At 47.5% G+C, this 25,695-nt stretch overlaps 1 protein-coding gene across 5 annotated transcripts in view; it reads left to right on the forward strand.

Annotated features, from left to right (window-relative positions):
- The window catches only part of Rbpms2 (RNA binding protein with multiple splicing 2), a 31,181-nt gene extending 12,454 nt beyond the window's left edge, over window positions 1-18,727 (forward strand). For 3 of the 5 annotated variants that reach the window (XM_006511456.4, XM_006511455.2, XM_006511457.2), the window contains exons 3-9: window positions 7,540-7,617; window positions 8,158-8,196; window positions 8,753-8,815; window positions 9,124-9,274; window positions 9,738-9,895; window positions 17,326-17,395; window positions 17,629-18,727. In XM_006511456.4, the coding sequence (XP_006511519.1) occupies window positions 7,540-7,617; window positions 8,158-8,196; window positions 8,753-8,815; window positions 9,124-9,274; window positions 9,738-9,895; window positions 17,326-17,388 (552 nt within the window). In that variant the 3' untranslated portion in view covers window positions 17,389-17,395; window positions 17,629-18,727. The remainder of the gene's footprint in view (window positions 1-7,539; window positions 7,618-8,157; window positions 8,197-8,752; window positions 8,816-9,123; window positions 9,275-9,737; window positions 9,896-17,325; window positions 17,396-17,628) is intronic. The other 2 variants (XM_006511458.4, NM_028030.3) reach the window with 2 other exon arrangements.
- Window positions 18,728-25,695: the final 6,968 nt, after the last annotated feature.

Here is a 25,695-nt window from a genome sequence, read left to right on the forward strand (position 1 = left end):
GGATTCTTGAGGCAGCGTCTCATTGTTGTACAAATACTCTTCCTCAAGTACTGAGATTCACAGTGTGGTGGTGCACTGGCCCCTTCTTTCTTGATTCTCTCTGCTTTGTAGGATATTTTTATTGCCTAAAGTCAGTTTCCCTGTGCATACCTTCTCCCTGAGTCCTATCCTGTTGGCAAGGATTTATGGCGGGGCAGACTACTGCCTCAAGTGGGCTGGTGGAGTTTCTGAGGTCCAGGGCAGCCCTGGTGTTCTTTAGCAATATTTCTAGGGAAACAATCTCTACATAGAGATCCCTTGACTCCCAGGTCCTGTCTTGGCTCCTCTATGGCTGAAGAAGGCAGTGGTTGTCCTTCAGAGTTAAAGAGTAAGAGGGTTTAATGACCATGGGTGTCACATTGTTGTTGAAAGCAATGTTTACCCTTTCCATCGATAATAAAATCTGGCATTTATGGAGTCCATCCTCTTTGAGCAGCAGGCGTTTAATGCTTGGTATGAAGGAGGTCTTTATGGGTGTAAAAAGTTGTGTAGAGTAGAAACTGAACATAGTGGTACAGTTGGGAGGTGGAAGCAGGCTGTCAGGTGATGTGTTAATAAAAAGATAAAGAGGTATAAGAATATGTTCTATGGGGGTGTGGTGAGGTATGGGAGAGAGTGGCATAGGCCCGCCAGCCAAGGCATCCCTATCCCCTGAGGGACCAGCCACGCAACGGTGTAGTATAGAATAGAGTTTATTCAGGGCATGGGGAGGGGAGTTAAGAGGGTAGTAGAGACAGAGAAAGGCAGAGAGAGTAGAGAGGTAGAATAGAGGCTGGCCATGAGCAAGTGGGGGGGGGGTGGAGGGAGAGGGGGAGCAAGAGAGCAAGCAGCCACTTTTATAGTGGGTCAGGCCTATTTGGCTGTTGCCAGGTAACTGTTTAGACAGAATGCAACATCAGGAATTCAAGGTCATCTTCAGCCACTTGGGGAGGTGGAGCCAAATTTGAAGTCCATGAGACCCCATCTCAGAAAACAAAAAGAAAAATAAGGCTGGGATATTTCTCCCAATCCTGAACAATGTTAGCTGTCTCACTTTTACTGGAGACACAGACTTAGTGAGCTACTGGGTCCCTATCCTGAGTACAGGTTCTCTAATGAAGAGGACCTCCCCACCTCCCATTCTAGGACTCTCTGTGATCTCCTAAGAGGAGAAGTTTGAGCAGTTGCTGTTTAAGCCATGACCTTTAAGCTGCCTCCAGCATCTGCCTGACCATGCCTTACCTAGAAGCGCCACTAGTGCTTTGCTTCTGAAAGCTTGTTTAGTCTTTTATATTTTTTTAGATTTATTTATTATTATAAATAAGTACACTACAGCTGTCTTCAGATGCACAAGAAGAGGGCATCAGATCTCATTATGAGTGGTGGTGAGCCACCATGTGGTTGCTGGGAATTGAACTCAGGACCTTTGGAAGAGCAGTTAGTGCTCTTACCCATTGAACCATCTCACCAGCCCCTTTTTAAAAATTTTTAATTAATTAATTTTTTGGTTTTTCCTTTTCTTTCTTCTTCTTCTTTTTTTGTTTTTTTGTTTTGTTTTTTTTTTTTTGTTTTTTGTTTTTTTTTTTTCCGAGACAGGGTTTCTCGGTTTAGCCCTGGCTGTCCTGGAACTCACTCTGTAGATCAGGCTGGCCTAGAACTCAGAAATCCGCCTGCTTCTGCCTCCCAAGTGTTGGAATTAAAGGTATGCGCCACCACCACCTGGCTTGTTCTTTTTAAAAGATGTGTTTATGCATATGGGTGTTTTGTCTGAATGTACATTTGCATTTGCAGACCAGAAGAAGGTACAGAATCCCTTGAAACTACAGCTGTAGACAGTAGTGAGCCACCATGTGGGTGTTGTGAATTGAACTAGGGACCTCTGGAAGAACAGTCAGTGAGTGCTTTTAACCACTGAGCCATCTCTCCAGCCCGTTTTGTCTCTTTGAACAACTGTTATTTGAAGGAAGATTTTTCACTGACCCTTAGATGTGAATGGACTCACTAGAGCCCTTCCTATTTTTTCTTCAGAAAGTGAACCGTGACCAGACTTGGGGGCACACACCTGTAATACAATACTTTGGAACTCAAGGCAAGAAGATCCAGAATTTAGATGTATGATATCCTGTCACAAAAACAAAACAACAACTTGACTTCTGGCCAGAAAAGCTATACATACAACATGAAGAAGACACTTATCCTATGGCATGAGACAGTGTAGTGTGGTCAGGAATCTCCCTTTATAGGCATGGTGACACATACATTTAATCACAGCACTCTGGAGACAGAGGCAGGCAGATCTCTGAGTTCAAGGCCAGTTTAGTCCACAGAGCTAGTTTCAGGACATCTAGAGTGACACAAATTCTGTTTCAAAAAAAAAAAATCTCACATTAAATATGCTTACCAGGGGCTGGAGAGATGGCTCAGTGGTTAAGAGCTCCGACTGCTCTTCCAGAGGTCCTGAGTTCAATTCCCAGGAACCACATGGTGGCTCACAACCATCTGTAATGAGATCTGATGCCCTCTTCTGGTGTGTGTGTGAAGACAGCTACAGTGTATTCATATACATATAATAAATACATCTTTTTTAAAAAAAATGCTTACCAGGAGGAGAAATTTCCACTGTGTAGATGGGAACTGCCCTGGCCCTGTGCCCGTGGATACTGAGTGTGAAGCTAGTAGTGGAGGGACAGAAAGAGCCTAGGAGTGCCTGGGCCCTTCTCTCCGAGTGACAGTAAAGGCCTAGAGAGTCTCAAGAAGTTGGACATCAAACCACAGCCTGTGATGTGGACTTAGCCAAGTGGAAGCTGGACTTCTCCTGCTGCGCTCCCAGGGTCTGTAGAGCAAAGATAGAGAGTAAGGCTTGTGTAAGAGAAGAGCAGCTTTGGGAGTTCCAGGGTCTATGGCCCTTGGTAGCTGACAGGTGAGAGTTTGCAAAGAATTATTTCATGTTCTTTGTTGACCCTTATGTGTGTGCTAGAGTAAGGAGCGCTCTCTTGGTCTTGGTGTTTGTGTTGTATAGATTGTTGTATAAATTGAAACATTCAGAGAGATGAAGTAGCTCCCTGGGCCAAAGCCTAAAGATGGGTTCAAACTCTGATCCAGCTAGCCTGTTCTCTTGGCTATTTATAGTGTCATATTGCCTTGCTGGGTCACATACCTCTGGGTAAGTTTCTTTAGGGGAACTGAATATGAAGGGGGAGATCTTGCTTGACAGTGCCTGAGTAGATAGATGCTTGGAAGGGTGGACAAGTTTTGAGGCTTGTTGTCGTCTCTCTAAGCCTTTGTGTAGTTGGCATGCCAGAACAGCTCACACTGGTGGGAGCAATACAAGGCCAGGGTGCCAAGGCCACGGCAGGACTTCAGGGGAGGGAACGAGGACTGAGAAAACCCAGCCTAAAGGATGGATGCTCTGTAGCTAATGAGTGAGAATGGGGCAGGGTGGGAAGGAACAGCGCAAGCAGCTGCTATGAGATGAGGACCTGGAGTGCATGGGGTTGTGTGGAGTCTGATGGTGGAAGCAGTCCATTGGTGGGTTCCAGACACCCCTCTTCTCTGTGTGCTGCTAGCCATTCTGTTGAGCTCATACCTCCTTCTACCGTTAGTTTGCTAGTTTCTATTTTTTTTTCTGTCATCTAGAATAAAAGCTTGAGAAGGGAGGAAACCCAGCTACGGGCTGTATAGCGTAACTGCCCAAGGAGGTTGCTGTAGGCACACCACAATCTTGAGTGCCTGGGTCTCACTCAACTCTGTCCCGTGGTGAGCCAAGTTGCTTACAGAGCTGATTGTGGTGGTGCATACGTATGGTCCCAATTCTAGGGGAGGTGATACTGGCGTACTGCTATGAGCTTGGGACCACGTTGGGCTACATTTGAATTCAGGGTCAGTCTCAGGATAAATACATATTGAGACCTGTCTCAGGAAAATAAAAAAAGAAAGGGGTATTAGCCTTCTATGTAGACCACACTGGCCTTGAACTCAGAAACCCTCCTTCCGCTGCCTCCCAAGTGCTGGGATTAAAGGCATGCACCATCACTGCCTGCCTACTGCCTATTTCTTAACTAGGGAGATGAAAGGATGTAATTGGCTAGGGTGGAGTGTTCAGGTGACTTAGCCCCCTACACTTGGCTTTGTTCAAGGGTCTGTGTCTTGTAGATGGGACCAGTCACCTAATCCAGACCTGCTTTGTTTCTGTCAGGGTATCAGGGCATGCAGGGGACCATGCTATGCTGTAGCCTTTGAGGAGGTTTAGAACGCAGATGGTGGACACCAGAGGGAGCAGGCAGAGAAGCCTGGAGAGGAGGAAAGAACTCATGCCTCACTCCCACACCAAGCAGGAAACTTTGTGCTGAGAACTTGCTATTTAAGGGGCCTCTAGGGAGGTCTGGCCAAAAGGCCGTTTGAGGGAGGGATTAAAATTAGCCTGAGTTGAGATAGGCATGCTCTGGAGAGGGCTGAGGTGGATGTTTCTGTGGGGCTGCTCTAAGGGAAAAGACAAGATGATTACTGTGGTCCCTTCGGTAGGCAGCTTGCACTCAAAAGTCCCATCTGCTAGGGCAGACCCTGTCTGCACTGAGGTCCTATCTTTCCTAGTGCTCCAAAGCCAGGCTGTGTAGCAGAGAGACTTGGATTTTGAGTCAGTGGTCCTTTCTGTGACCTTGGGTGAGTCACTCGTGCTTGGGGACTTACTTGTATACTTTTCCCCCCAGTTTTTCAAGACAGGATTTCTCTATGTAGCCCTGGCTGTCCTGGAGTTCTCTTTAGGACCAGACTGGCCTTGAACTCAGAGACCCTTCTACCTCTGCCTTCAGAATGCTGAGTTTAAAGGCATGCACCACCACCACTTGGCTATCATGTTTGTTTTAAATAATTTTTAGATGTATTTTATATATATGTCTGTGTGTTTGTATTTATGAGTATGGTGTCCTCAAAAGCCAAAAGAGGTCCTCTGGGTTACAGAAGGTTGTAAGCTCTCAGGTGGGTGCTGGGAACCATGCCCAAGTCATCTACAAAATAACAAGTGCCTCTGTGTTTTTACCAATTTGCCACAGATGCGTTGGGGGGTAGGGGGTAGGGGCATCAGTGGATAACTTATGGCTATTAGATCTCTGTGGATTCCAGAGATCAAACATAAAATAAGTTTAAAAGCTTAGACAGGAAATGGTGACTCACACCTTTAATCTCTGTGAGTTCAAGGCCAACTTGGTCCAAGTTCCAGGACAGCGAGAGCTTCACAGAGAGAAGCCCAATCTTGGAAAAAACCAAACCAAACCTGTAATAAACTAGAGAACCTTCTTTTCCCACCACAGCCCCCAAGTGCTGTGTCTATCTTAATACCAGGTCCCAGCACTATTTGCATAGCAGAGGCCCCTGTGACATACCTGTCCCAATGCCTGGGAGACAGGTGAAAGGATTGAAAGTTTAAGACTTGCCTGAGCTGTTTAACAAGTTGTTGTCTCAAAAAGATTAGAAAACAAGAGGTGGGGAGAGGCTGGGCATGGTGGCAGATGCCTTAAATTTGAGCATCAGGCGGATGTCTGAGTTCTACATAGAGAGTTCCAGGACAACTGGGACTCTGTAAAAGAGACTCATAGAAGTTAGGTAAGGTAAACAGTTCTACTGATTCTCTCGAGTGCTCTACCTGTGGTTCCAGAGGCCAGGAGTCATAAGATAAAGCCTGGTGTTTAGATCTGACTTCATTACCAATTGGTGACCACAAGGAGGGCACTCATTACAGCACCAAACCATCTTGTGGGAACCTGGAAGATTTTACTTCTCAAAACTCTACATATGGGGCTGTAAAGGCAGTAGGCAAAACACTTGCCCTGCATATTCGAGGACTGAAGTTAAGATCCACGTAAAAAGCCAGATTGGGGGTTGGAGAAATGAACAGCACTGACTGCTCTTCCAGAGGACCTGAGTTCAATTCTCAGTACCACATGGTGGCTCAAAAACTTCTGTATTTCTAGTTCCAGAGGAGGCAAAACCTAATTTTGGCCTCCAAGGGCACTAGACCTGCATGTGGTGCATATTCATGTATGCATGCAAAACACCCACACTTTTGTTTGTTTGTTTGTTTGTTTTCCAGATAGGGTTTCTCTGTACAGCCCTGGCTGTCCTGGAACTCAACTCTGTAGACCAGGCTTGCCACAAACTCAGAAATCCTACTGCCTCTGCCTCCCAAGTGCTGGGACTAAAGGCATGCGCCACCACCTCCCTGCACACAATATATTTTTTAAAATCCAGGTGAAAGCCAGGTGGTGCTGTGTGAGTTTGAAATTAGCCTAGTCTACATAGCAAGTTTCAGGACAGTCAGGGCTACAGAGACCTTCTCAAAAACAAACCAACAAAGAAAGCCAGATGGACACAGTGGCTGGCCTTTATTCCATTTCAATAACTGTTTTATTTCCAGCTTGTTACCAGTCTCTATATCCAGTAAATTTGTAGCTGAGATTGGCTCAAGGTCACTGTAGCCAAGGATGACCATGAACTCCTGATCCTACTGCCTCTATCTACCTTTCTGGCATTGGAATTACATATGAGTGACGTGAAATTGGTTTGGTTTTTGTTTCTTTGAGACAGGTTTTCTCTGCGTATCCCAGGCTGTCCTTAGACTTAGATCACCTACCTCTGCACCCCTAGTGCTGAGATTAAAGGTATATGCCTCCACGCCCAGCTAAGCTTAGTAACTTTTTAATAGCATTTGCTAAGTGCTATCTAGGTTTACAGATAAAATTATAACTCATTCCCAGCTACTGTGGAGTGGAGTGTAGAGAATACAGCAGCCCGTGCCCCCACTCCCCTTCCACCCACCCCCTGTCTGCAGAGCACTACTTGTGTGTCTTTGCCTCTCCCGACCAGAGCTTTACCACCAAGGGCTTATGAGTTATCTTCTGGCAAAATAGAGCTTTTTTTTTTTTTTTTAAAGATTTATTTGTGGGTGTGGGTGCACGTGCGTGTGTGGGTGCACGTGCGTGTGTACGCGCACATGTATGCTCGCACATAGATGAGTCTGTGTCCACGAGGTGAGTAGTGGCCAGAAGAGGGTGTTAGTTAGTGCCTTCCTCTGTCGCTCCACTAACTTTGTGGACCTAGGCTGGAAGCCAGCCAGCTCCGGCATCCTCTTGTCTTCGTCTTTCTCAGAGCTGTGGTTACAAGTGTTCCTGGGATGTCCAGCTTAATATGTGGGTACTCAAATTCAAACTCTGATACTTATGACTGTGTAGCAAGCGCAAAACCATCACATTTTTATGTGCTCATTTACGGAGTTGGGTGCTCTCACTCAGGTGCAGAGGTGGTCTTTGCTGGGTCTGGAAAAGGATGGTACATTTACACACGGGCTCCTCCACCTTGCGTCTGTTGTCTGGAGATGTGCTCAGGTGTTGTGTGAAGCCTAAAGGAAGCTTTGATAGACTCGAAGCTATGAAACTGTGTGTGTACAGGAGGCCTGGAATACACTCAGTTTCCTCTGTAAACCCTACCTCATAAATGAACAACCCTGACCACTGTGGTCTCTGTCTCTAGGTCCGCACACTGTTTGTCAGTGGCCTCCCTGTGGATATTAAACCTAGAGAACTCTACCTGCTCTTCCGTCCATTCAAGGTGAGTCAGGATCGAGGAGCCCCCAGAGCCCAGGATCAGGGCTGAGCAGCAAGAGTTCATCTCTAGTGTGGATTGAACTGTAGAAAGGTGTTTCAGAAACTGGGGTCACAGATCTGGCTCTGTCTGATGGTTCTGCTGACTCTCCTCTTATGCCAGTTTTTTGGTCCTGCCGAACCTCTGTTTACTCATCTGTAAAGTAGAGATGGTAAAGAATCTTAACAGACTTTGCCATGTGAAGAATTCTTGAGATTTGATGTAGCCTTTTTTTTTTTTTTTTTTTTTTTCTGAGGAAACTGGATAAGGGACTTGCTCTCAAATGGCAAGTTAGTAGAGCCCTGGGAATGCCCTGGGCACTGCTGTACCATGTGATTCAGAACACTTAAGGCCTCAGGAACTCAGCCTCAATGTGAGGGTTGCCTTTGGAGGATTACAGAATGCTTCAGGGGATCACTGAGGAAAGATGAGGCTGATGGGGGAGACAGTGCTGGGTTAGCACAGCAACAGCTTCTGACCCCCTGAAATGGCCACCTCTCTCCACAGGGCTATGAAGGGTCCCTGATCAAGCTCACCTCAAGACAGGTAATTTCTCTTCTAGGTTTTTCCTCTCAGCTCAGGTTAACTGCTGGCATGGAACTGAAACGTTTGTCCTACTGCTTGAAGGCATCTGAAGGTGGAGACCCACTCCTTGCTGTCTTGCTTCTGCCCTGACAGAAGGACAGCCTCCACAGCTCTCTCCTTTTCTAGCCAGCTGGGCCTTGTCAGCCTCTCTCCTTTCTGTCTGGCTCTGGCATTCTGGAAACAGACTGCCTGGCCCCAGTGGCTAAAGTCTGTAGAGATGAGATGATAGCTGGGCTCTGGCCTCCTGGAGGAAACCAGGAGTGTGAAGTCAGAAGCTTTCAACCTTATCTGCATGTATTTACAATGGTTCCTCCTCCTCCTCTTCCTCCTCCTCCTCTTCCTCTCCTCTTCCTGCTGCTGTTGTTGTTTTTACTGTTATTATGTTCTTATGTTTGTGGTATTTCGGGGGAGGGTGTCAAGCCCAAGGTCTTAGACATGCTAGACAAGTGCTGGACCTGGGGTGCAGATGCAAGGCAGGGAGAGATGCAAGGCCGTCCTCTCTTTTTCTTCCTACTAGCCTGTTGGTTTTGTGATCTTTGACAGCCGGGCAGGAGCGGAAGCAGCCAAAAACGCATTGAATGTGAGTAGACAGAGGGCCTGCCTGCCTTTCTCTGACGGGGTGATTGACCCCGTTCTGTCCATTGCAGGTCTCCCCTTACTGCCCACTAATAAACATGTGGGTTTTTATTTCCCACCCATCCCTGGGCGGAGTCTCTGGCTGCCTGGTGTATGAAAGTCTCATCACTCCACATCTTAGCAGCTTTCCCTCCACTGTAGCCCTTTGTGGAAAAGTCTTACAGCCGAGCTCACAACCTTCTGGGGCCCTCTCTACAGGTGAGAGTTGATAGTATGGGTCCTTGCATGCGTCTCTCTTTTCTTCCCATCTAGGGTATTCGCTTTGATCCGGAGAACCCGCAGACCCTGAGGCTAGAGTTTGCCAAAGCCAACACCAAGATGGCCAAGAGCAAACTAATAGCGACACCAAATCCCACCAGTGTCCACCCTGCTCTAGGAGCACACTTGATCGCCCGGGACCCTTGTGAGTGGGGCTCTGACCTTCCTTCTCCTGCCCTCTGGCTCAGCCTAGACCAGCAGGCTCTTGTTAACCTGCACATATTCAGATCCTGAGATGGGTCATATCTCCTTTTCTGGGACTTTCTTTCACCCATAGCCACTTACCCTGAAACTTAGCAGCCCACTTCTTCCTCTGCAGCCTTCTCTAGACTCAAGAAGACTGGGCTCCAAAGCTATCAGGCCTGCGAGATTTCCTTGAAGCCTTTCTGTGATTTCTCTTGTTTAATATAGGCTATCTATAGCCTGCTTGAGATCTTCACGAAATAGGGTATTCATCAAGCCAAGCAAGTTCACGGGGCTTCTTTCCCTGGTCTTGAGGAAGGGTAACTAAGGTTCATTTATAGTGCTGGGTCCTTTTCTGTTTGGAAAGGGGTGCTGGGAGGGGAGACCAGTGTTCTGACTATGGAGGCTGTTGTCTCCTGTTATAGATGACCTGATGGGGACTGCTCTGATTCCTGCATCCCCAGAGGCCTGGGCCCCTTACCCTCTCTACACCACAGAGCTGACCCCAGCCATTTCACATACCACGTTCACCTACCCAGCTGCCACTGCTGCTGCTGCTGCCGCCGCCACCCTACATGCTCAGGTAAGCCATTTTGAGTGGAAGAATAGAAAGCTCAAGACAGACAAGTTGAGTGTGCTTACTTGGCATAGGCTGGCTGCTCCTGCCTCTGGGGCTGCAGCAACAGAATTGTTGTCTTTTCTCAGGATTGGTAGCTTGTGTCTGTAATCTTAGTATTTAGGAAATTGAGGCAAGAGGATTGCTGGGATTTAAAAAAAAAGATTTATTTATTATATGTAAGTACATCATAGCTGTCTTCAGACATTCCAGAAGAGGGTGTCAGATCTCATTACGGATGGTTTTGAGCCACCATGTGGTTGCTGGGATTTGAACTCAGGACCTTCAAAAGAGCAGTCTGTGCTCTTAACTGCTGAGCCATCTCTCCAGCCCCCCCCCCTTTTTTAAGACTTATTTTATTTATTTCATGTATGTGAGTACACTGTTGCTTTCTTCAGACTCACCAGAAGAGGGTGTCAGTTTCCCATTACAGGTGGTTGTGAGCCACCATGTAGTTTCTGGAAATTGAACTGAGGATGTCTGGAAGAGCAGTTGGTGCTCTTAACTACTGAGCCATCTCTCCAGTCCCATTGCTGGGATTTTTTAAGACAGCCTGAGCTAAAATGTGTGACATGGTGCCCAAGAAAACCCCCAAACCCCCACAACTGTTATCTGCCCAGATTATTTGGAACTGGTGTCCCTAGGGATCTGAATGTTCAGAGCAGAAACCAGGGACATGCAGGCGGGGTCTGCTTGGCCTTCCTATCTTTATGAACTTGATCAGGCTTTTAAAGGTTTCCGTGCCTCAGTTATTGCTGTGGAGAACTAGAATAATAAACTGTGCCTTTGGATTGTTTAGAGTTGGATAGTAACACAATAAAGGCTAGAACTTTGCCTGGATAGTTTAGGACTCCCGTTTGATTACATTTATGTGTGTCTCATATGTGCAGAGATTATAAGACAGCTTTTAGAAATCAGTTCTCTACCATGTGGGCCAAACCATCTTGTCAGCCTTGTTTTTTTTTTGGTAGGTTTTATTGGTTTAATTATTTTGCTTTGTTGGTACATTTATTTTGGTTTATAAAACGGGGGTGGGGGAACTTATGTATGTAGCCCAGGCTGGCCTTGACCTCTTGATACTCTTGCCTTACCTCCCAAATGCTGAGGTTACAAGCATACAACACCTGACTTATTTTTGTTCTTGTTTTGTGTGTTTGTGTTCCTTTTTTGTTTAGTTTAGTTCTGTTTTTCTGAGACAGTGTTGCTCTGGAGGCCAGGCTGGCCTTGTTGGTAGTTCTCCTACCTCAGCTTCAGGTGCTGGGATTACAGATTTGGGGACTGGGCACGGGTGGGGGGGGGGGAGGCAGGAAAAAGAGTAGCTATGTGTAAGGGACCCAGCCAAGCAGCCACAGGAGGGATATCAAGGGCAGGATTGAATCTATCTAAACCTCTGCTCAGACGTCACCAAAAAGTGAGCCTTGAAGCCGGGAGTGTCCTAGACCGTCAAGAAAGGAACACTTGGAGGTGGCTATTTATTTGGTCCTGACCTGGGCAGTAGAAAGCAGTACTGGGTGCTTTACCTAGGATCTAAGTGCATATCCATTTCTAAGTTTTGAGTGGCTTTGGGACCCAGAGTTTGTCCCAGTCTCCATGTGGGAAATTCAAGCCAGGTGCTGCTATGGTGGCAGGTGTACCTCAGCAGGAAAGTTGGGTAGGTTTTGATTGTGGGCCAGAATGTGGTTAAACGTGGTACTTTCTCCAGCTGAGCACCCTGGGCATCTGGAAAATTCATCAAAAGTAGCTGATGCCTTCTAGAGGGGAAGGTTTGAGTATTAACACAGGATCGGAGTTGGAGACAGGGAAGCCGTGTGTGTGTGTGTGTGTGTGTGTGTGTGTGTGTGTGTGTGTAAGTGTGTGTGTGTGTGTAAGCATGCATGGGCCCTGACAAGGACTGGGTGCTCTAGGCTAAGCAAGCTGGTAGCTTGAAATTTAAATGCAGGAACAGTGCAAGGCACTGTGATCCCAGCTCTGCTACTAATTAGCTACATGATCTTCACCTTTGGGCCTATGTGTGCTCTTTTGTAAAATAAGAAGGCTGGTCTGGGTCAGGTGTATGGAGCCAGCAACAGTGGGTTTGTCAAGTGAACCCAGAGAGGCCCCTCTGCTCTGCTAGCTGGGAGCTAAACTCTGTAGCCGCCTGTCCTGAAGTCCTCTTCCCGGCTTCTTCCCATGTTCTACTGCTTTCTAACTGTAGTCCAGATCCTGGCCGCCATTACACAACCTCTTTGTGACCTTTGACAAGTTGCTTAACTAAATCTCTCTGTATTCCAGGCTATTTTTTTTTTAAAGATTTATTTATTTATTATATGTAAGTACACTGTAGTTGTCTTTAGACACCCCATAAGAGGGTGTCAGATCTCATCATGATGGATGGTTATGAACCACCGTGTGGTTGCTGGGATTTGAACTCAGGACCGTCAGAAGAGCAGCAGTCAGTGCTCTTAACCGCTGAGCCATCTCTCTAGCCTCTCCAGGATAATTTATAATTGCAGTGTGTAGCCAAGAGTCAGGATGGCCTTGAGCTTCTCATTCCCCTGTCTCTACCTCCACAGAGTACTGAGATCACAGGCAGGCATCACCCTGGTTTACTTGGTACTCAGGATAGATACTAAGCAAGTACTGTCAACTGAGCTACATCTCAAGGGCCCCATCCCCAGACCCCACCCCCGCCTTTTAAAAAAAGATTTTTTTTTTCAAGACAGGGTTTCTCTGTATAGCCCTGGCTGTCCTGGAACTCACTCTGTAGACCAGGCTGGCCTCGAACTCAGAAATCCGCCTGCCTCTGTGTCCTGAGTGCTGGGATTAAAGGCGTGCGCCACCACGCCTGGCTCTAAAAAAAGATTTTTAATTTTATGTATATAAGTGCTCTATCTGCATGTACACCTACATGCTTGAAGAGGGCATCAGATCCCATTATGGATGGTTGTGAGCCACCATGTGGTTGCGGGAGATTGAACTCAGGACCTCTGGAAGAGCAGCCAGTGCTCTTAACCACTGAGCCATCTCTCCAGCCCCATCCTCACCTCCACCCCTCGTTAAAGACAGTTTTGTCTGTGTCGTCCTGTTCTAGAACTCCATGTAGACCAGGCTGACCTTGAATTAAGAGATTGATTTGCCTTTGCCTCCCAAGTGCTGGACATTGTGCTTTTTGAGACAGGATCTCATGACTCCTAGGATGACCTTGATCTCCTAATCTGCCCCATCTTAGAATGCTAGGGTAACTTGTGTTCTACCACACTCAGCTTTGATGCAGCTGTCAGTGTGAACAAAGTGCTGTCAAAGTGCTGGAGTTTATGATTGCTAAGGCAGGTGGATTATTATAGTCTGGCTGGATGCCTGAGGTCTGTGTCTGCCTGAGGTGCTGCCTTCTAGCCTTCCTGGGAACAGGAAGGAGGCCACCCTAAAGCACACTGGTATATCTTGGAGGAAACAGTCTCTAGTTCTGATCGTGCTTTTCAAACTTACTGGACACCCTCAGTAGAGGATGGCATAGGACCAGACGTAGTTAAGAGGCATATCCATGTAGTGATACCTTGTTTTTCCCTTTCAAGACCCCTCCCCACTTTGCTCCATGACAGTACTGCACCAGAAGTGGAGGCTGAAAGTACCTAATAACGAAGTGAACACTTGAGTCTAAGTAAGAGGTTCTAACCCAGAGAACCAACAGAAATACGGAAGGCAAGGAGGTGGCCTTGAGAAATGATAGCAGGTAGAGGATGAAAGGTTTGAGAACTAATACCACTATCCATCCCCTGTCTGCTGCACCCCAGGCCCCATAGCCCAGTGGCTTCACAGAGCACGCCCGCAGGAGAGCCCTGAAGTGAACTCTATGGCACTCGTGTTTTAACATAGCAGGCTTCTCCTGCGGCAGGCATTGTGGCCTCTGCCTCTAACCTCAGCATTTAGGGAAGTGGGAACAGAAGGGTCAGGAGTTCAGCCCAGCCTCTACTACATCGTAGATCTGAAGTCAACTTGTGCTTCACGGCAACTGTCTCAACAGCAAAACTTTCCCTATGAGCAGGGAGGCGTGGAAGCGGGTGTGGCCACAAGGACACAGACTCCTTGCATGTCTTCCTGCCCATGTAATGTAATGGGACTCTTGACACTTTAGGTGAAGCTCATGAGTGAAACTCATGCACAGTGTGTGACATGTGGCAGGTACCTCAGAGGCCTTTAAGCTCCGACAGATTTGCATTTAGGGAGAATACCAAACAGAATGGGTTTCTCTTAACTTTGGCTTACCCTACTCTAGGGAAAACCTTCCTCTTTTCTTTAAAAAATGAAAAGCCTTAAACTTGTGGAAGTCCTCCTGCCTCAGCTTCAGTGCTGGAATACCAGATGTGTTCTTTCATGCCTAGTGATGGCTGCCTCTTATTTATTTGTTTATTTATTTATTTATTTATTTATTTATTATATGTAAGTACACTGTAGCTGTCCTCAGATACTCCAGAAGAGAGCATCAGATTTCATTATGGATGGTTGTGAGCCACCATGTGGTTGCTGGGATTTGAACTCGGGACCTTTGGAAGAGCAGTCAGTGCTCTTAACCACTGAGCCATCTCGCAGCCCCTCTTTTTTAAAAATTCTTTTTTAGGTCCTGGTAAGGTGACTCATGAGGGTTAAGGTGCTTGTAGCCAAGCATGGTGCCCAGAGTTTGATCCCTGAAACACCCAGAAAGGTGAAAGGAGGAGAGAACGGATTCCACTCGCACACTGGCACACGTGCCCACACACATACATGAGAGTAAATAAGTGAATTATTGTATTTGGGAGAGGCTATGTAAGTAAATCCATAGGTGCGGGTCCTTCATAAAATTTTCTATACAAAGTTATTAATATTGTTTGTTTGTTTTGGCTTTTTGAGACTAAGTTTCATGCACCCAAGGCCAAACCTGGAACTCCTCATTTACCTCTACCACCTGAGTTCAAGCATTAGGAGTGTAAACACCATGTCTTGCTGGAACTTGATCTTAGGACAGTTAGTTTTCCATGTCAGTAACAAGCTTTATATCCATGCCTGTCTGGCACAGCATTGTTTAAACGGGCCAACTCCTGGCAGGTGTTGAAGATGTTAAAAGTTCCTTCCTGCTGACAAGATCTAGTGAGGTAGGTCCCCTTGCCACACATTTGTGGGTACTTGGCCTAATGGGTTTTCATTATTGCAAATTCCTGGACCTATCACAAAGTCATGGTGCAAACACAATAGTCTTGTCAGGCAAAGAGTGAAGTTTGTTGATGCTGTGACCATTTAAAGCATTTACTTATCATCATCATCCTCTTCTTCACCATCACCATCATCTTTGCTATTTATGTGGGCATGAGTGCCAGAATGTACGTATGGGTGGAGGTCAGAGGGCAAGAAGAGGAAACACAGAAAGGGACTGGGATGCTTTTAGAGGGATATGCCAGGCATCTGTGGGGTATTCACAGCAACCCCACTGAGTGCATCCATTCAAGCACATTCCTTTGGCATCCGTGGCCTAGCTGCCCTGGGCCCATAAATGTCCCCACCCACCATCTCAATACTCTAGGGCCGAGGAACTGCTGTAGTTGGGACACCTGAGGAGCAAGTACGAAAGAGACTTTCAAGCAGCCATCTGAGGCCTCCACTCCCCTGTATGGAAGGCTTTCATCCAGTTACCCTTTGTCTGGTCCCATGGGCTGCCAGCCAGCCAAGCACTGATTGTCACGGGGCTGCTCCAGCTAGGTAAAGGGTGGTGGGCAGGGCTCATGGGATTCTGAGCTGGCTGGAGCCCTGAGCTTGTGTGGTGGCCAGACTACTTCTTATATCCTTGCTTGTGTGAGTAAGTTCTAGTGTCTAGTCATCCAACTAAGAGAGTGTCCTAGTCCAGCAGTGGGCCTAAGGAATTTCTTCTTCCCTTAAGCTGTCAGCCAGGAGAAGGAAGAGCCTGTCTTGCTATGGACCAAGTATACAAGTGTTAGGATAATCAGCCCCTAATTCTCATCACCGTCTGCCTGTCCTTGGAGGATGTGATGGCCTAAATGATATACTCTACTCTAGAGTTGGGAGGGACATGGGAGCAGGTTCCTAGATCATCTCCCTCAGCCCAACGGGTCTGGCATTGGTCATGCCCTTTCTGCTTACCCAAGAACAGGAATCATGTACAGCCGAGTGGGCCAACTGGGTCTGCCTGCTACAGCTCCATGTGTGTTGTCTGAATGCCCAGCTTCTAACTCATACTCTATAGAGGCTTTTAAGTACCACCCCACTCTTTCCTAAGGGGACTCCAGGCTCTCCTCCTGGATGCTCAGACTCACCTTCCCCCAGACAATTTTGGGTCAGGCTGGGGTTGACATGTAGTGCATGGTGGAGCAGTTTCCTTCCCTTGAAGCCTGGCTGCAGCTCAGCTGTTCTTGCCAGACATGTAGCTCACAGAGAGGGATACATACTGTTTTATTGACTGGTTTCTGAATCCAGCTTTGGAGCCTTCTGTGATTGTCATAGTATAGGAAGCTATTGGCCCTATAGGATAATCTAAAGCTGTCTCCTGCTTGAGGGCTCTGTAGGGCTTTTGAGTCTCTGAACTTAAAAGCCATATAACAAGAGTGTGGAATAGATAGAAATGTCAAAAGTGGCTGCATTGAGGAATTGCCAGGACCTGTGTGTGGAGACCCACTCCTTGGAGACCAACCACACTGGCTTTGCAAAGTATCTTAGTGTCTTCCCTGCTGTCTTGCTTGATCTTTGCAGCCATGTTTGTTCTTTAGCTAAGATTGAGAAACATATCCAAAGAAACAGCACGAACTATGTCAAGCTCATTCTCCTGTTAATAAATTTTCAGACTAGGCATCACTGTTGGCAGAGTTTACAGAGTGAAGCCCTGGGTTCAATCCCCAGCACTGCATAAAACATGCATGGTTGCTCACTTCTGTAATCCCAGCACTCAGAAGGTAGAAGCAGTAGGATCAGAAACTCAAGGTCATTCTTAGTTATATGGCGAGTCAAAGCCACCCTGAAATTCAGGAGCCCCTATCTCAAAACAAACCAAAAAACCCAAAGGCCTTCAAGATGGCTCAGCAGGTAAAGACACTTGTCTGTCAAGCCTGATGAAGTTCATGTGATAGAAGGAGAGGACCAACTCCCACAAGTTGTGCTATAACTTCATGTATGCCAAAGCATGCATACATGGATGGACATACACGCAAAGTATATTTTAAAAAGTGGGGGGTCAAATCCGGACATGTCCTCCTCATGGAACCCTGTCCAGGTGGTAATTTACCATTTTTAAGAGGAGGAAGCTGACGCTTAGAGGTGAGTAGCTGGCCCAGGCTCTGCCGAGCAGCAGCCTGGTCAGCTGTAAGACTCTGGGCAGATTTGCCTGGCTCTTCTGAGACTGAGGTAAGCAGCTGGTATGTACTGACTGGCTTCTCTCACAGGTGCGCTGGTACCCCTCCTCTGACACCACCCAGCAAGGATGGAAGTACCGCCAGTTCTGTTAGCTCCTCAGTAAGTGTTGGCTCTAGGGGTCGGTGTCCTTGATGCTGGCTGCTCACATGCATGGATCCTCTCCCTGTTCCTGGGCGCTTGCTGGGGCTGTAGGCTGAGGGGGAGGGAGGCACCTGGCTGCTTCATCCTTCTGTCCTACACTTACTACCCTGCACCCCCTCCCCCTTTGCAGCCTCCACAGCCAGTTCCCATTCCACTCTGCTGATGGCGCTCTCTCTTTCCCTTCCCTTCAGGTCTTGTCACCCTGGAGTTGGTCCTGGGTTGTGTGGGGCCAAAACAGGGCTCTGCCCTCACTGCCACCCGAGGCCTGTGCGGAACTGCTGCTTCCCTCTAGACACTGTGAATCTGAAGCCTGACTCAGTGGATGGCTCTTGTTTTCTTCCTCAGTTCTCCAAGGCCTTCAGAAGGATCTGAGGCCTTGGATACCTAGGTCCAGTTTGCAGGCCTCACTGGGACCCAGCGCAGCCTGTCCTCCTGCTCAGACTTGTATCTGTAGCTCCCCATCTAGGAAAAGGGACATTTAATTTTGCATGTTTATGAATTGTGACACTTGTGCAAATGTGTGTATGGTTTGTTCCCAAACTGTCGCCGTAGCAACAGGTCTTGGCACTGGAGGCTGGTCCAGCCTACTGCTTCTTTCCACTCCTGCACCCACCCTGCTTCAGGGGTCCCTGAGCCTGTGGTCATTTCTGCCTTGGGGGTCCCAGCTCCTAACTTGGGAGCACACGCGCACGCACATACACACACGTACACAGACTCTGTTCTCATCCAACAGCAGATCCACAGCCTCTGAATTCCACTTCAGATCAGAGCCCTGCATCGTCTCCTTCTCCAGGCTGACAGGTCTGAGAAGCCTGCCTTGCGCTTGCCTTCCCCAGTGCACCCCACCCTGCCACTGCACCTCATTCTTCCTGAACTTCGAAACCAACCAAAACGTGAAAAGTATTTTTGTACCCTGTGTAACAAAATATTTATGGATCATAAAGGGTTTTTCATGTGTTTACCATTAATTATTAAAGAGACCTTGTTCAGCCTGTCAGATAAGTTTAATGTTTAGTTTGAAGCATGAAGAAGAAAAGGGGTTTCCGTTCTTTAGCAGTTGGCCTTTGTGTCGGGCTTTGGTTTAAGAAGAATGAGATGAAGGATAAATTGTGCAATTTTGTTTTATTTTACGAGCATGTCTGTGCTTTACCTTTAAACCTCAGCTCGGATATCTGGCTACTTCGGACAATGATGTCTGGAGGTGGCTGTTGTAATTGGTGACCCTGTGAGAATGTGAAACTGGATCATAAATGAAATGCAAAATAAAAACCTGAAGTGACTCTGCTCTGATTTTTGCTTCTACGATCCATGGGATGCAGGCTGCTGGGCTGAGGGTGACAACAGGGAGGCCAGAAACAGTCCTGGCCTGGTGGCAATCTGGGTGGGGACACCTCAGAGCTGCTATTGTTGCCTTCTGTAATAAGCTGAGGAGCCTGTCCCAAAGTGGAGAGTGACTGCACCAGGGTCTTCAGGTGCCCACCCTCCATCATCCCATCCTCTATGATGACTTTTCTCCTTGCTCCGGGAATTCTGAAGGCAGAGATCCTTAGTCCCTGCACCCAGTCAGGAGCCTGAGTGTGCCTTTATCTGCTCACCTTCACCCTTCCAACCCTGTGGTCTCTCAAGCCCCCTTGTACTGAAAAAGTGAAGTTGGTGTGCTAGGGTCTCTCTCCAGAGTCTGACCTTGGTGTACATCTACTGGCCTGTAGGGACAGAGGATCCACAAAACCTTGCCCCTGATGCATTAAACTAACCAGTGCTGTTAGCTGTGGACTGCAACTGATTCCTGGGAAGAAAGCAGAAGGTCTTTAAGGTTAGGTTGCACTGGGAACCTGGGGTTAGCATGGACGGGATTCTTGTGGCCGCCCTAACTCTACTGTGACGTGGTGTTTTAGTTTAATATTAGAAGTGGCTTGAAATCCTTCCCAGTTCCCCTAGAGGGAGAGTTTGCTTCTTTGTCCACTCTGATCCTGCAGGGCAGGGCCAATGACCAAAGCCTGCCTCCTACTGGTTTCCTCTGAGCAAAGTGGCCGTGGCTGGCTCCAGTTGAACCTTGATGACTGGCACCTCTTCTCCTGTGTGGCTTGGGTGTAGGCTGTTAACTGCTCATGTGTCAGGGGTGACGTGCATCTAGGTGCTAACTGAGCTGGGAGAGGGCCCAGACAAGTACAGGCTTTGGGGTAGCTTGTGGCAGGTGGGCAGGTTACCTGGAACCTAGAGGAAAACTCAGGAGGGGACATACCTGCACTTAATTCCAGGAAAGGAAGGAATTGGCTCTTTCTAGTGGTACCCCTCACTGCTATGTGATCTTGCCATGCAAGCAAGGGCCCTCCCAGCCTGCAGCTCCTTCGAGCATGGAGAAAAAGCTGTGTTTGGTGTTTGACAGTTCCCTCCTGGGGCCAAGTCATGGTCTGACCTACTTCAGCTGTGTCAAGATCCATTGGGTCTTCCCAAGGTGCTGAATTATTTAGTTGGGGCAGTTGGGTCTTCCTGAGAGGGACAGAGAAAGCTATTCCATAATTTAAAGGCCCCATGCCTGTGACTTCAGGGGAGGAGGGGTCTCTTTCACACTTCACTGAGCAGAGCCCAGGCCTTGGTCTGAGAGAGGAAGGGGAGGTGCTGCACCCTTTCCAGCTGGAGCTTTCCTGAGGCAGGGCCTCGGCAGAAAGACCTCGATGGACAGACAGCTGGACTTGGGTTGAGTTCACAAGCAGATCCACCCAAAAATCAAGGAGCTGCCTGGCAGGGGCATGGTAAAGCTGGACTCAGAAGCAACCTCATCCAGAGTGCACGTGCTATGCTGTTCAGGAAAGGCTAGCAGCAGGTGTGTCATGGGTTCTGTCAACCTGACACAAGCAGGATCATCTGGGAAGAGGGAATTGAGAAAAGCCTCTGTCATAGTGGTCTGTAGGCACATCTGGGACGTTTTCTTGACTGACTGATGTGGAAGGGGCCAACACACTAGGCAGTGGTCTTGGACTGTACAAAAAATCAGGCTAAGCACCCCCTTTAGACTCCTGCTTCAGTTCCTATCTCCAGATTGATTCCTGCCTTGGAACTTGTTATGTAGATCAGACTGGCCTCAAGCTCAGGGATTCCCCCTCTCTGTGCCTCCTGAGTGCTGGGATCAAGGTTGTGTGCCACCACCACCTAGCTGGGTTTCAGGATTCAAAAACGGGGTCCTGCATTCCTGTCCTGATGTGAAGTTTATTACAGGTACATATGAGAGGTGTGTCTTGTGATCACCATCAAAGTCCTTTGAAGCAAGAAATGTGTTTTCATCTACTTTTTATAGCTATGGGAACTGAAGGTAAAAGCTCCAACGGGAACTGACAAAAATGGTTCTAGCGGATAAAGCTGTTGGCTACCAAGCCTGACATCCTGAGCTTTCTCTCGGGGTCCACATGGGAGAACCAGTTCCTTCAGCTCGTGCCCAGACCTCCATATGTGCACAGTGCACACATCTTCAGACAGCATATCTTTTCAAAATCCCACAGAGGGAGATGACTCAATAGGCAAAGCACTTGTTTTGCAAGCAAGATGACCAGAGTTCAGATCCCCAGAGCCTGCATAAAAACTGTGGTCTGACTGTAACCCCAGGACTGAGGAGGGAAAAGGGGGATCCCAGGTAAGAGGCCTATCAGGAGGAACTGAACCTGCAAGCTCCAGGTTCAGCAAGAGACCTTGCCTCTTATAGTGCAGAAGACCCGGATTCTTTTCTCATTGTCCATACCAGAAGCTCACAGCTACTTGGAACTCCAGACTCCCCCCTGACTTCTTAGGCACCTACATGCACAAAGTACTCTTTTCTTTTTTGTTTTGTTGTTGTTGTTTTTGAGACAGGGTTTCTCTGTATAGCCCTGGCTGTCCTGGAACTCACTCTGTAGATCAGGCTGGCCTTGAACTCAGAAATCCGCCTGCCTCTGCCTCCGGAGTGCTGGGATTAAAGGCGTGCACCACCATGCCCGGCCACAAAATATTCTTATGTATACATAGGCACACATAATCTTTTTAAAAAAGTTTTGTATGTATTTGTGTTTTAAGGACGTGTTTCTGCAAACCATGTACATGACTGGTTACCTGCAGAAGTCAGAAAGGGTGTCAGGTTCCCTGGAACTCGAGTTGTGAGCCAGCGTGTGGGTGCTATGAATCAAACACAGGTCCTCTACACCAGCCCAGGCAGATAGACAGACAGACACACACACAACTCCAGTGAAGCCTGCACTTGGTGGAAGATGGAGAATAAGGTGTAGTTTCTGTTCCTTAGAATGGCATGTACAACGAGAGACCCAGATGGCTGAGCTGTTCAAGTGAGGAACACCCAGAAATGGGAAGAGTTAGGTGCAGGGTTGTCATTCTCCCTCCTGGTTTCCCAGGACAGGGTCACTTGAATCAGAGACTTCTCTGATGGGTCTGTTTCTATCTAAATTCAGATCCACATTCCTAGAATCTGCAACGTGTTTCCTGGAAATCAGCTCTGCTCAGGGAAGGAAGACTGGAGGAGATACTATTAGAGGGTTATGAGGTGCAAATGGGGAGCCAAGGCCTCTGCTAAGATTTCCTCAGTACTGCACTCTCTCGTGTGTGCTTGCATATACATTGCATACTGATGGCTGCAGTCAGCCCAACCTGGCTTTCAGGCGCTTCAGGACAGGATTTAGCTCTGTTCACTGGAGATGGCAGTACCTTCTTAGGAAACTTCAGGGTGATCCTACTCCAGCTGTTCTTGCCTGTGTTTGTAGGTGTGGTATACTCTGACCCCAGGAAGCTCTATTTAATTTATTAGGGTTTTTGTTGTTATGTTTTGTTTTTTTTTTTTTTTTTTTTGGTCACGGTTTTTGTTTGAGACAGTTTCACATAAGCCCAGGATAACCTTGAATTTGCTATGTAACTGTAGATGACCTTGGCCCCTGACTCTCCTGCATCCTGGTACTAAGCTTGCAGCCATGCCTATCTCTTATCCTCCTCCTGCCTCTATCCTAAGCCCACGTGTCTTTGTTGCATCCTGTCTCTAAGTCTCCAGCCCTTGGTCTTTCCCTGGTGGAGGGAAGGTGAGGTTACTTTGTTCCCTTCACTTTACCTTGAAGGTGATGGCTGAGGCGCCATCTAGACCACGAGGCTGGGGTGCCCTCTTCTGGTGAAAGAGCTCAAAGCCATTTGATTGCTTTCCTTCCAGGACAGACTTGGACTATCTGGACCCCTGCTCCAAAGCTCTCAGTTGAGAAATCACTCACAAACATGGACCACTTCCTGGATATGTGCATGCTTTGCATTCTAGACAGCTACATAAACTACTGATCCTGTGGACACAACTGTGTTAGACCCCACGATATCTGATTCATTCAGCAGTCTCGGCTCACGGGTAGAGGCGCTTCAGCTCTAAGAAGCAGAGAGACATGTCCAAGTCCAAGTGCATTCAGATATACAGAGCTGATAGAAAATCCAGGTGTTGGGGGTTAGAGAGATGGCTCAGTGGTTAAGAGCACTGATTGCTCTTCCAAAGGACCCAGCTTCAATTCTCAGCATCCACATGGCAGCTCACAACTGTCTGTCACTCCAGTTCCAGGGAACCTGACACCTTCACACAGGCATACATGCAGGCAAAACACCAATGTACATAAATTAAAATAAATCATTTAAAATTCAGGTGTCACAGATCGGGTTGGGTGAGATATGTCAGCTTATGCCTGTAATCCCATCACTTGGGATGCAAAAGCATAGGGATCGTTGCAAGTTCAAGGCGACCTGGTTGACATTGTTAGTATCAGGCCATGTGGGTAACATTCTACCTCACTGACGAAATGCCTGGACATCGTTAGTAATGACTGGTCATTTGCCTTCTAACCATAGCTGATATTCCCAGAGTTTATATTTTCTTGTATCTGGTAGACTTTTTGCCTGCCTGAATGACAGAAGTAGACCCCTCTGGTAACTAAAACTTGGAATGTCCCCTGCCAGCCTCCCCAGTGCCACTTTGCATTCTATGCAGTGGCACCTCACAGTGCCACTAGGTGTTGTTAATTTCACCTTTGCAAACATTCCTGGGTTACTGCCTGGGAGAGTCCAGCACACTTGGTAGTATCTGACACATGGCAGCTAACTGGCTACTTCACTTCTGAGACCTTGTTTAGGCAAGCCTTCTCCCATCTGGCCATGTGTCCTCGGGGGAATATGACTTCTCTGAGAGTCCCCACCCAGTGAAAACAGTGGGAACTTTCTGAAGGCACAATGAAATGCCCGAGGCACTAACGTTCATGTTCCTGATGTTTTCGGTGGTGAGCTATGATAGAGGAGCTGTTCTGAGCCAGATGCTGGGTGTCTGGGTGTTTCCCAGGACAGATTTGCGCCACCCTGTTCTTCATGAAGTTCTAGGCTTGGCCAAGAGTTGCACTCACCGGGCCTGTAGGGGCCAGAGAGGGAGGCAGTCCTAACTGGAGGGCAGGACCCATGCTGAGCTGTTCTCAGGCCCTCCTGCTCAGGAGGGTGGGGCCCATGCAGCTTAATATTTTTCTATAGAAAGACAGTCAGAATTTAATGTGAAAATTCCTAATCTGTTGGTAACTAATCAAACAAACAGAAACTAACAAAACAAAAATCCATGAAAGCAAGCTGGCCATATGGCACATGCCTGAATCCCAGTGCTTGGGAAGCAGAGACAGGCGGGTCTTTGAGTTTGAGACCAGCCTGGTCTATAGAACGAGTTCTAGGATAGCCAGGGCTACGCAGAGAAGCCCTGTCTCAAAAAGATAAACACCTGAAAGCCGTTCTGCGGGTTACACTATGCTTGTTGCTCTTTTAGGTTTTAGTCTGTGCAGTGAAGTCTGTGGACAAAGATCTGCCTTCAAGTGCTCAGTCTGTGTGTGACAGCCCCCCGTCCGTCCACAGTAACTGTTCATAGCTGGCAGAGGGCCATTCGCAAAGGCTGCTTTATCTAGGCATCTCACCTTTACCCGCTGGATGGCCACCAGGGGGCAGAGGCAGAATGCTGGATACGATTTGTTATTTATAGTGTGTGTATATTTGCTTTGTGTCCTGTTTTTTAGAGACTGGGGTGGGGTAGTTGAGATAGGATTTCACAAGGCTCAGGTCATCCTTGAACTCTCTGTGTAACTGAGCATGACCTTGAACTCCTGATCCCCTTGCCTTCCTATCAGTGCTAAGACTGGAGGCCTGTACCACAGTGCCCTTTAAAGAATTGTACTATTGGACCAGGCTTGATGGCACACACTTTTAACCCAGGGTTTGAAAGGCAGAGTTTGAGGCCACCCTGGTCTATGTGGTGAGTTCCAGGACAACCAGGGCTCTTTGGAGACACTGTCTCATGGGGGGAAATTTGTATTTCTATCATTATTATTATTATTATTTATTTATTTATTTATTTATTTATTATATGTAAGTACACTGTAGTTGTCTTCAGATACACCAGAAGAGGGCATCAGATCTCATTACGGGTGGTTGTGAGCCACCATGTGGTTGCTGGGATTTGAACTTTGGACCTTCGGAAGAGCAGTCGGGTGCTCTTACCCACTGAGCCATCTCACCAGCCCCCATTATTATTTTTTTAATGTTGGCCAGGAACTCAAGGCCATCTCTATTTAGCCTCTCAAATGCTGGGATTACAGGTGTGCACCAACACATGTGGTTTGGATGGGTTTGTGATTAAAAAAAAAAACATGTAGGGTGCATATACTGCAAGTGGTTGAAAGACTAGGATGGCGAAGCTGCGCACAATTGTGTATGCTTAGAGCGGAGAGAAGGGCTACAGGGGACTTGGTATAGGACAGAGAATAGGCATTCTTCCCAGAAGAAGCATGTATAGAGGACAAAGCAGGGCATGATGGGAACTGTCAGTAGACCAGATCATCAACAAATTTGGAATGAACTGGGGAATAAGCTAGAGATACATCGCCAGGTCAGGTCTAGGCTCAGGCATTTCAGATTTTTTGGGTATTTTTTGGTTTTTTGAGACAGGGTTTCTCTGTATAGCCCTGACTGTCCTGGAACTCATTTTGTAGACCAGACTGGCCTCGAACTCAGAAATCCGCCTGTCTCTGCCTCCGGAGTGCTGGGATTAAAGGCGTGCACCACCACGCCCGGCCAGATTTTTTTTTTAATTTATTATTTTTACGAGTATTTTGCCTGCATGTATGTATGTGTGTGTACACACAGAAAAGAACATCAGATCTGGAGTTGGAGTTAGAGACAGCTGTGAGCTATTGTGTAGGTGTTAGGAATTGAACCCTGGTCTTCCGCAAAAG

The sequence above is a fragment of the Mus musculus genome, chromosome 9 (genome assembly GCF_000001635.26).
Source record: "Mus musculus strain C57BL/6J chromosome 9, GRCm38.p6 C57BL/6J".
Classification (NCBI taxonomy): Eukaryota; Metazoa; Chordata; class Mammalia; order Rodentia; family Muridae; genus Mus; species Mus musculus.